The 11,552-nt window shown below is 39.5% G+C and overlaps 1 protein-coding gene across 1 annotated transcript in view; it reads left to right on the top strand.

Moving 5' to 3' along the window:
• TRPC7 (transient receptor potential cation channel, subfamily C, member 7) overlaps window positions 1-11,552 on the top strand; it is a 71,758-nt gene that overhangs the window by 39,767 nt on the left and 20,439 nt on the right. The window contains exons 3-4 of the mRNA XM_009891082.1: window positions 59-223; window positions 6,260-6,476. Coding sequence (XP_009889384.1) covers window positions 59-223; window positions 6,260-6,476 — 382 coding nt within the window. The remainder of the gene's footprint in view (window positions 1-58; window positions 224-6,259; window positions 6,477-11,552) is intronic.

Below are 11,552 nucleotides of genomic sequence, written 5' to 3'. Positions count from 1 at the left end.
GAAATCTCATCCTCTTCAGACAATGCTACTGATACCTCTCTTTCTGTTTCTCTTACAGTTTGTTGCTCACCCCAACTGCCAGCAGCAATTGCTCACCATGTGGTATGAAAACCTCTCAGGCCTACGGCAGCAATCTATAGCTGTGAAGTTCTTGGCTGTCTTTGGGGTGTCCATTGGCCTGCCCTTCCTCGCCATAGCCTACTGGATCGCTCCCTGCAGCAAGGTACAAACTCATTAAGGTGCATGATTTTTATGGTCATTTCTATCCAGGGCCTGGAATGAAGTCACCTATTTTTCTGTAACGCTGTTGGGAAGTGATTCATGCTGTGCTCTAAGATTGCCCCAGAGGACAGCAAATCTGAGGTGTTGCTTGTTATACACAAATGGAGCTATTAGGCAGGGTTTGAGATTCTTCTTTACGGGTAATAAAAGGGGCGGGGGGGGAAGAGGGTGAGACAGTGGGTGATGAGAAAAGAATAGGAAAACCAAGGAATCGATAGGAGATAACATCATGGTAGTGGGGTGAAGAAAGAAGAGAAGAACCACCAAAGTGGGGAATAACTAAAGAAGAGCTTTGTTGCCCTTTTAGTTAACTCTGAAATTTAAACTCGCCTTCCTTTTAAGTACTTTTTGTTGCAGGTTCCTCCCTTCTTCACACTTCCTTTCGTCCCTCTCCTACTTTTTCATTTTGTATTTTTATGGCACATGTGCCTGAAACTCTGGCAAGCTCCAGGGGACTGCTTAGTGCTGCAGAGAAGACTAGACTCAATCATATAATCTTTATGGTTTTGAGGGAAAAGTTGATGAAACTTGGAGAACCGCCATGTACCTAAATATGGCTGTGGCATGTCTCCCAGCATCAGATGGAGCAGGAGAGTTTTGCCAAGACCTAGAGGTCAAAGGACCGGAGCCAACCATTAGCTTAGGTAAAAGCTTGATTTGTCTGCAATATGAAATCTGTAGTGAGATTTTCATCCTGAAAGAGTCTGTTCAAGCAAGTAGAGATAAATAGGTGTGTGGCTGAGTGATTAATAGCTTTTTTACTACTCTTGCCACAGAAGAAAGGGGTGGCAGTGAGGAAGATCATTTCACATTCAGCAATAGCCAGCAACGTCATCCATTACCAGAAGGAGGCTTATCAGAGGTACTTAAATTTGATCAAAATTACCCCTGACACTGGTAATTTATTCAGTCTTGAAACCATCTTCTTCCATTTCCTTTAAAAGCCAATGAGAAATCCTTTCTAAATTTGTCAGGCCCCAGAAATTATAGATCCATGGATGGGTATGAAGGAAAGACTACAATCTGAAAAGATTTATGTTGGTGCAACTGGACAAACCTTTTGAAAACAGTCTTCCAGAACATCTGAGATGATAAAACATGTTTAAGGCTTGGTGTCCTCCAAAATATTTCCTAGAAAACTACTTTCTTTTAGAATGACTGAGAATGTAACTTCATTTTCTCAGGGTTTGTATCAACAGAAGACCCCACAGCTTTTACGAATACTGGACAGGACTCTGGAGTTTCACACAGAGAAGTGCATGTGAAAGTGGGGCTGTGTTGCGGGTGGTTTTGGCTAGGTTGTAGAGGGAATCCATGTGCGGAATTACCGTGTTGATTCCGTTATGTCAGAAGTCAGTCAAGCAGGGATCTATGAAGCTGTTTAATTTCCTTCACCTCTGCTGAATGCGCTGGGAGTTGGCACAGCAGCCAACAGCAGCATTTGTGGTGTATGCTCAGAATTACAGATGTTGCATTTGAATATGGCAATAGGTGGGGAGAACAATTGGACTAGAAATAAGTTGAGAATTTCAATGAAGAGCATAAAAACTAAGGGGAAAAAAACTGAGGCAAAAAATTCAAAATAAATCAGTATTACAGCAGAAATAAGAGATGATTGAGAAAGTTACTTGGTTTTAATTTCTTGAGTTAGGGGTATTAAAATTAAAAAAGAATGGAGGGAGAGGAACTTAACTTTTTATTGACTGTGACTTCATTACACTAAACCTTTCGTGCATTCTCATTGTCCGGCGTCCCTTTCTTTTCACCCCACTTTCGACTGTGAAAAACCATACTTAGCCTTCTATCATAAAGTCAAATCGAAAGTTCTTTCAGACAGGAATTGTCTTTTAATGCGTGGGTTTGCATTGATCAGAACAATGTAGTCTTGATTTTTGATTGGGACCTGTGATAGAAATAACTGAATAATGAATGCATTTCTCCCCCATGAATTGGTACCTCTCCCAAAATCATCATTATTTGGTTCAAGGGCTGAGGGTTGATGCATGAGCCTTGTATCCTCTCATAGTGTTATTGCAGACAATTTTACACAGGCAGCATGTCCGCGGAAAGGATGGTGATATTAACAAGAGTTGCGTGGGATGCTCTGAGCAGCCTGATTTTGTTTTGGTCCATTTTACAAGTGTTCTCTTTGGTTTTAAGTCATGGAAACAATCCTGATGTTACACAACTGGGTAATTAAATAATTTTTCTATAGTAACAATCAACTAAGATATTTAACTTAAATCAAATCAGGCCTGACTTGAAAGACATATGGATGGCCAGGCATGAGTCGGGGCTCACTTCCTGGCTAAGACAGTGAGAAAATGGAAGGAAATTTCTGTAGTGTGGAATACAGCTTATAGGAACTGTCCTGGTCAGTAACATTCTTAAGCAGTATTGGTCAAATTCTGCAGTTTCACATAGGGTAATAGATTAATTCATGTCTCAAAATAATTCCTTCACTGATGTATCTTAGCAAGGAACATGTTTTCAAGCCTTTAGTCCCTAACAGAAACTTTTCTTTAATAAAGCTCTATGGAATTAGAATATACCTTACCAAATACCACCCTTGAAAATTTAGTAAATAGTATTAACTTGAGTTTGCAACTGAACTCTTAAGTATTATTTTGCCTTCAATTGCACAGAGCTGTTTTTATTAAACCAAATTTTAGTGTCGGTTGTGCATTCACCTCTGGATGCACAAACTGTTGAGAAGACCCACAGAGTGTAAGCCTATCCTATCCTGAAATATCTGTGTTGGCTCATGCCTCTCATAGAGGCCATGACCCTGAAATGAACTGTTGCTCTATATGTTGGTGTCCAAAACTTGTTTCACTGCTGATCAAGAGAAAAAATAAGAGATAAAATGGAAAAATCGCAGTCTGCTGCCCAAAAATATAATGCCAAGAACAAGCAGGACTGTTTGGACTGTCTGCAGAACTTCAAGAAGTATTTTCTTTCTTCCCTGGGTTGCTGAAGTGCTCATTCAAATGTTATAACGCTAACAGCAATCATTTATACACAGCTCTCACTGCCTGGGTTGTTCACTGGCTTTCATGTAGCTGTGCTGGGGATTTATGGACTGTAGCTCCCGCTGGGACAGAGACAGCATCATTTAAGCGCTGGAACTTTAATGGTTCACTCCACCTAAAGCTGTACCTGTACCTTTTTACTCTCAGTACTTTCCTCCCCTGTTAAGCTACATGCAATTTCTACAACAATATTTTTCACGCTTCTACTATGAACATGGTACTGAAAACAGTAATGGCTTTTTTCTTTATGAAGTTTCTATCTCTATTTGTTCCTGTCTCTTGGAGCTGAGATTAATTTCCATGTGGAAACTTTATTTCACTATCACTTTTTATATATTTTCTTTTTGGCATGTCTGTATGCTTTAGTATTTTCCTATAATACAGATAGGATACTAAGTCATGAAATGAGCTGTTCTCTCAAGAATGAACCTTTTTATTCACACACTGTCAGCGTTTGTGTCTTAACAGTGACAGTGAGGCCCTTCCCTGCAGCCTGGTTTGGTGAAAGACGATATTTTGATTTCAAAAGAGTAATTGAGAAGTTGATACAACCAAGTAGTTAGACAACTTGAATTTAACTGTAGTGTGTTGCTTGAAAAATATATCTTATTGTCATAAAGCATTAGTCTGACTGGAGGAATTGATGCTTCATTAATTTTTTTACAGAATATTCTAGTCAACACTTTCAACTCCTATGGCTTTTAGCTAAAAATCAGGTTTCTGAGATGATAAGAAAAGCATCAGCTCAAGAAAAAAAATTGTAAGCTTTCCACAGTAATAAAAGGGATAAAATGTTGCTGTAACATTGACTAAATGCAGATTTTTGTTAAGTCAGTAGACAACTAAGTGAAATTACCCAGAGAATTTGGTTCTGTAATACATGGAGTTATTTCTCTGACAACTGAGGTCATGCTGCTTTAATCTCGGGGCTTTTTTTTTTTTTTTTTTAAGTTTCTATAGGTGGCAGAAAATTTCTGGAGAGAAGAAAAAGTAAATTTGGAGAGAAATCATGGTTCAATAAAAAGTGCTTTTTCTCTTTTAGTGAATTCAGGGTAGAAATGAATCTTGTACAGACTGCAAGCTTTTTTTTTTTTTTTTTAAGTTTCTATAGGTGGCAGAAAATTTCTGGAGAGAAAAAAAGTAAATTTGGAGAGAAATCATGGTTCAATAAAAAGTGCTTTTTCTCTTTTAGTGAATTCAGGGTAGAAATGAATCTTGTACAGACTGCAAGTGCACTTTCTTAAAACTTTGCCATTAAGGCCCCATGTGCCCATAGTTGTTGTTGTGCTTTACTCATGCTCTTGGAGCTCCCTCAGACAGGTGATATGAGGAAAACATCTGAGATTTATTACTGTATAGGACGTTGTTCCAACATATCCCATCACTCCATCAGCTCTGTACTGGAAATATAAGTTCTGCCACAAAACGTAAATCTACCCAACACCAGCCATAAAAAAGCTGTTGAGAACTAACACTACACCAAGGTTTACAGCAGAAGAGCAAACCAGCACCACAAGTGTTGCAATTGGTTTTAACACACTTCATTTACTCCTATATTTGCCGTAATATTCCTAGACAATATTAAGGAAACTTGTGGTTTGATCCAGTGCAATATCTACTGACTTAAACACATCCTTATTGACCTCAGGAAAAAACAAGCATGTTGATAGGGGCTTGGGGATAGAGTATATATTTTTAATTTTCTTTGCTGGGAAGTCTTTCCGGTATTTAGAAACATGCAAATTTTCCAATAGGATTTACTATTCTGTCAACTTCATGAAAGATGTATTTGACATTTTAAAAATTCAGAGAAGAAAAAGAAATAAGAACCAGAATCATAAGGCTTCCTTTAAATTTCTGCTAGACCTAAAAAGCCCTGCTTTTAAAATATTTCCTGCCCTGCAATAAACAGATACCTGGGCTCCTTTGAACAGAGCTGCTATTGGAGATAAGTAAAAACACAGGGCATTTCCTTTTTCAGTCCTTTTTCATAATTCTTATGGATTTTTATGATCAAGTCAGTAGATATTAAGAAAATTTTGAGGATACTTTGTCATCAAGGGAAGTTAATCAGTGAGTAATATACTGCCAAAAAGACCCCATTTGCTTTGAGGGGGTTTTGGAAAGGGCACACGGAGGACGACACTTCCATTGCTGTCTATTGTGGCAACACCACAGGCACCGGTTCTTGCACTCATAAAAACATTTCTACGCTAACATCTTTCTGTTTTCTTAGATCACAGAAAATGTAAGATGAAAAGAGTGTTATTTAAATTAATCAGCAAACAAAGCTTTTCAAGAAGAATGGAACAAATATTAGCTATAGTGAAGAGCTCTGCTGCTCTGATTCTTGGCTTAATGCATTGAAATAAATCCTTCTGTTCTGGGGGGTGAATCTCCCGCTTTTGTAGTAAATGTGAGAGAAGACTGTCATACCAAAGCATATTAAAAGCATTACTAAAGAATCTTTAAACAGAAGGCTGTTTCTTACAAATTGTTAATGAACCAAAATTTCAGCATTAATAAAAGATTCTAATATATAACTATGATGTAAGGATGAGAAGTGACCCCATCATAGGATTTATATTGACACACAACAGTACATTCATATAACATGTATACACACAAACCTATCTCATATAAATGTCCTGTCTCTTCATTTCGCACTTACCATATGGCCAGGAAAATCAGACGTTATGAGCAATATAAGATACTGCCATGCATAGAAAATTATCCAAAGGGCATAAATTGAACGGCAATGCATAATGTCTAGTAATAGCAAAGAAGAACTTGAACAAATCTAAACCCTGCTTAGTTCATGATTTAGAATTCATTTCTGAATCCTTTTCACCTTGGGCAAATGGTTCAAACTTTTATCGGAAAAAACTCCCAGGAGGTGGTTGAGGGGAAAAAAAGTCTTATGTATTTCATATGTTTCATTGCAGTTGGGACGGACCCTCCGAAGTCCTTTCATGAAGTTTGTGGCACATGCAGTTTCTTTCACAATCTTCCTCGGACTGTTAGTAGTGAATGCTTCAGATCGGTTTGAAGGAGTAAAAAATCTCCCCAACGAGACCATCACGGATCATCCAAAACAAATATTTAGAGTCAAAACAACTCAGTTCTCGTGGACAGAATTACTGATCATGAAGTGGGTGTTGGGTAAGCAAAACCAAAATCTCTACAAGTCCTCCAGGGAAATTCAACATGACTAGAAACAGCATGATAGACAGTGACAAGACAAAGGAAAAAAAACCCACACCAAACAGACCAAAAAAAACCAAAACCAAACCACCGTGGGGCTAAATTAGAGGTTGATGAAAGTGTTTTGCTTAAAACACGATCAAAGAAGACTTTGATCTTGATCACTGCTTTTGAAAATATTGAATGACACTTAGCAAATTCTCACTTCCCTGATTTTCCACTTTCTGTGGTGAATGCTATAGATGTTGTCTGTTTGCCTCTGTTGGTTTAATCTTTGCATCTTAAGGAGGGTAAACCTACAGCTTCACTACAGAACATTGCTCTATTTAAAGTGAGCAGTAAGAAACGTGTCCGTAGGGGTGTGGGTGAGCATCAGCCTGTTGTTTACCCTGGCATGAGATCCTATTACAATTCACTGAACCTCAGTTTCTTCATCTGCAAAATGGGTGTATTGTTATTTATTCTTTTGTAATGCATGCTGAGATCTACTGATGAAAACTGCTAGGTAAGTAAGAGTTGGATTTTATGGAATTCATAGTATGAAGTTGTTACTGGTGAGAGGACAGCACAGCACCCCAATCTTTAAAAGATTTTAAAGATTTTAAAAGAAATTAAGTTATCCAAGAATTATAAAGTAGGGATTCATGTGGATGAACCCTTCAAGTGCAGAAGTGTGTTTTGTGTGCAAGTTAAACTTCCAGGGAATTTTAGGCAAATTCAGATGTGTTACTTTTCCTATAGGCACAATTTATTCCTGGCAGGTCAGCTGCCTTGAACCACTAATCTAAACAAGCTCAGAAGGATTTTTTTGGCAATTGAGCTTATCAGCTCTGCAGAATCTTTGTCTACCTCTTCTGTGTCTATTTTTACTCATCACCGTGATTTTTATTTTTTCTTGCAGCAAATAATTTCATGGTTCCTAAGTACTGATGGCATTAAACCCGCCTGAAAAATAGGATAGCGCTGCTCTATCTGATGACTTCCTGGCCACCATTTCTTTGTTCCCTGTCCCTGCAATAATCAGAATCCCATACAGGATATTAGGCTAGAAAAAAACTGAATAGATGCCAGACTGGATAGAGTAAGTCTATAAGATATATTTTTAAAATTATATTAAAGCAGTTGGACAAGATGATTAGATTTTAGACTAGGTATTCTTTTCTCATAGGCAGTAGGTATCTGTCTGCCTGGTGAGTTCCTGAGAGATGAAGAAGAAAACATTTCATTTAAAGAGAAGGTTTTCACTTTTCTGGGAGAAGAAAGGTGATTCATTGTACAGAGTTCTGAATATAATGAGATTTTCTAATGACTGCCTACCTCAGCACTGACAGTCTTCTCTGGCCATTTTACCTGTCGGCCTACATAAAGCTTCAAATAGTATTTCAGCAATACTAAGGTGAAAGTTTGGTGCACGTGGCCTGCAGACAGCTGGCACAGGGACTTTGGCACTTGCTGAGCCCCATGTGTGACCCTGAACTTTAAGGACTGTAAAAGCACTAAGAGTGGGTGACTGCCCGACCTTTTGGCGCAAAAAATCTTATAGGTATTATAAGTATGTATATGTAAGTATAAATATAATTCAATAAAGTAAATGTTATAGATAAATATCACTGGTAAAGTTGCCAAGACGTGCTTTTCCAAAGAGGCAAATGTAAGTAGACAGTAAGTATATGTTGAAGTGTAATAAATCTAACTTTAGTATACTAGATATACATAGCTATATTTAATCCTGCTTGGCAACACCTGCAATTGCTGTCTTCAGACTCAACAGTGTAGGTGTGCTACCTACATTTCAATTCATAGTACAATCAAAAAGTGTAATTTTATTTATTCTCAGCTTGTAAATCCCTTCCTTCTGTTCCTGTACCTTCTTTTTTCTCATACTGTGGCAGCAATGATGAATGCTGATGACACATTACTTGTTCCAACCATAGCAGACTATTTTTGAGAAATTAGTTTACAGGTCCCCGATCTTGGTTCTTTTTTGGGGAGAAAATTGGCTGTCTGAGTTATCTGGCTGTCAACCATAAAATTATGACGCATGTTCAGAATAGCCTTATTCGAGGATAATGGGATACATTAGCATAGCATAGTGTGGCCACGAGTGAGGACAACCTGTAATAGCACTCCCTGCAATTAATCTTGCTGGAGATATGAAAATTGACCCACGGGTATATATTTTAAGAGAAGACTACCAAGAGGAGAATTTCAGTCTGGAGTTATGCAAAAAGATACCATTGCCATCTCCTGCTTCCAATTATTGCAGGCGAGTAATGGAGTAAACCAAGCAGAGGCAAGGACATTCTGCCAGGCAATTCTGCTCCAAAAATCCCTATCAGAGGCTTTACTTCCTATTAGGCTCTGAAATGGCTGTAGAGCATCCCTGGATTAGCCAGGTAGTGTTAGTAGCCCATTTAACATCCCCATAAACATCCAGATAAACAATAGCCGTTTAGGTGGGGGAATGCCTTTTTGGTGTCAATTTTTGTTATGAATGAGCACCCAAGGGCTGCAGATGATAAACCTGTTAATGCAGAGACATCCCACGATGCTCTGAGAGGAGAACTTGCCCCTTCATATATGGGGCACAGCAATTTCGGCTTATGTATCTGTGGCTCATTGTATGCCTTGGCTACCTCTCTCCCTGTGGTCAGGTCCTCCCATCTCTTGCCTTTGAGTGAGGAAGGCTGAGATTTTCCCTGTAAGCAATACAGACTAAAACATGCACTGGAAGCGGGGAGGTTTTGTTTAGAGAGACAAAATCCCCACTGCAAAAGCAGCCGGGGTAGCAGCTAAGCTCTGGGTAGACTCAATCTGAACACGACCCTGTTTCTTAATCCAACAACCTTTGGCAGATCCAGGAAGGCTCAAAGGCAGCTCTCCGACATCAACTGCTCATGATTTATGTACCAGTCCAGTGGATATAAAAATCTGACAAACTGTTCCTCTTTGTGCGCAGGTGGTGAACGGCACTTCTTGCACACTTCCATTTTTCTTCCAGATGGGTTGTGCCTGTAGCTTGACTCTCCTTCCCCTGCTGAAACCAGAAATGCCCGTCAAGGTGACATTTCTGATTATCCCTGCTGTGGGAGAACAGGCGCAAGAGACCTGCAGAAGCTGGAGAGCAGAAGTTGCTCATATCCCACTTCTCTGTGCGTCAAACTCAGGGAAATGACCTCTGCCAGAGCCACCGGGGGCCTCAGAAACACCATATTGAAATGCCATCACATCCTGGCAAATCCACTTTGCCTAGTTGCCTTCCCTTATTTCCATTCTTACATTGCATCTTACATCCCATCCCCTGAATTTTAGCTGCTTTTTCTTTTCTCGGTATTTTTACTTAAGGAGAAGCTTTGAATTATATACAATTACCCAGCAGTACTGACTGAATAATTACTGTAACTTTTCTACTTGTCCTGGATAGACATTTTTCCATGTGTATGGACAAAAAATGATTGCCACACAGTTGGAAAAAAGAATGATGGAAATTATAGGCCAAGAGTGTGATACTTTCACAGAGTGAGTCTAATTTTAGTCAGTCTACTCAGTTTTAGACGTTCCTTACTTCATTAATCTGCGACTTAGGTATATTAAGTGACCAAGATTAGAAAGAAATTTGGATGGGAGAGTTAATATTTAAACCACAAAAGACATTTCTGGGTGTCAGTGAACAAGTACTCTGGTTGGCAACGTTACCATGCATGTGATATTTCCTGAAGTGCTTTAATACCTTTATATGGCACGTATGCGCAATGTGTAGGGCTGATGTCTCCTATCTATCACTTCTGGGATACTTTTTTTTTTTTAGCTAGAAATATTTCTTTAATATTTCATTGTCACTCTGGGACAGTTCCTGAGAAACTAATTCTTCCACCTTCTCCATCTATTATTAAATCTTACTCATGGTGAATGATGGCTCGGGATGAGGTTCCTGCTTGTACTCAGCCAAGCACCTGCGGGCTTGAGGAGAAGAGCTGGGAGTCTCCTCTCCTGCCCTCCTCTGCTCAGCACTCAGCAGACATCAGGGTCTCTCCCAAGGCAGATCGATATGGGGCATAACCCATATCAGGGCACAGCTCCAGGGTCCTGCCTGGAGTTTCCAGGGCTATGGAGGTCACGGGCTGGCTGTGCCTTGGCCACCAATGATATCAATAGCTTAGCTTTCCTTTTTCTCTCATATCCTTCCCCGTGCACAAGAACTGACAGTAGCAGCTCTTTATTCCTCCAGCAAGTTTCACACTGACTTGCTTCCTTCCCTATAACCCCCCTTTCAACTGCATCTCTTGGGACACCATGTGCTTCCAGGAGACTCTGAAGTAGCTGAGCAAGTGCATTGACATGCCACACCACGAGAGCTTCCAGCAAAGAGGATGAAGAAGAGTTCACAGAAAGGACAAGGTTGCAAGAGGCCACATGGAAATTGGCAGGCACTGCTCCTGCTTGATTAGACGTGAATTTTGCTGCTGCTATGGAAACAGGATTGAGCAGAGTGCAGGAAATATTTACCAGTGGGTTAAATATTCCAATAATTTGGCTATTCAGAAGCAAGATTTTGGGCCTGAAGTCCCTGCTGTGATTGAAAGTTGGGCGAGTTGGTGAATTTGACCTGAGCTCTTGGCTTCTGTTTGCCCGTTGAACTCACCTGTCCTCCCCAGAACTCCCAGTAGAACGTGGATCTCAAAACGCTTGAATTTTCTGGGTTTGGCATTCAGGTTTATCTGTAAGTCTGTTGTCAGAAAGATCCTAAATTCATGCTAAACTCAGGGTTTTCAAAGTGGTAGATCAAACTGTAATGTATGGCAATTCATTATTATTTAATATATAAAACTTTATTAAAAGTACTGCAAGGGAAGAACTTCTGTCTTACCTTTTCTCTGATCATACTTTACTCCTGGATCAGATTTTCTCTCTTGAAGATCTGTTTCTATTCTCAAAACGGAGCCATCCACTGTTTTAGGGAAGGAGGAAAACCAGCAGAGCAAGTGATACCATCTGCAGTGGCACTGTTTAGCAAGGAGATTTTGGGGACAACTG

Source organism: Charadrius vociferus, unplaced genomic scaffold (assembly GCF_000708025.1).
Source record: "Charadrius vociferus isolate BGI_N301 unplaced genomic scaffold, ASM70802v2 scaffold370, whole genome shotgun sequence".
Taxonomy (NCBI): domain Eukaryota; kingdom Metazoa; phylum Chordata; class Aves; order Charadriiformes; family Charadriidae; genus Charadrius; species Charadrius vociferus.
This window is presented reverse-complemented; position numbering and strand designations above follow the sequence as displayed.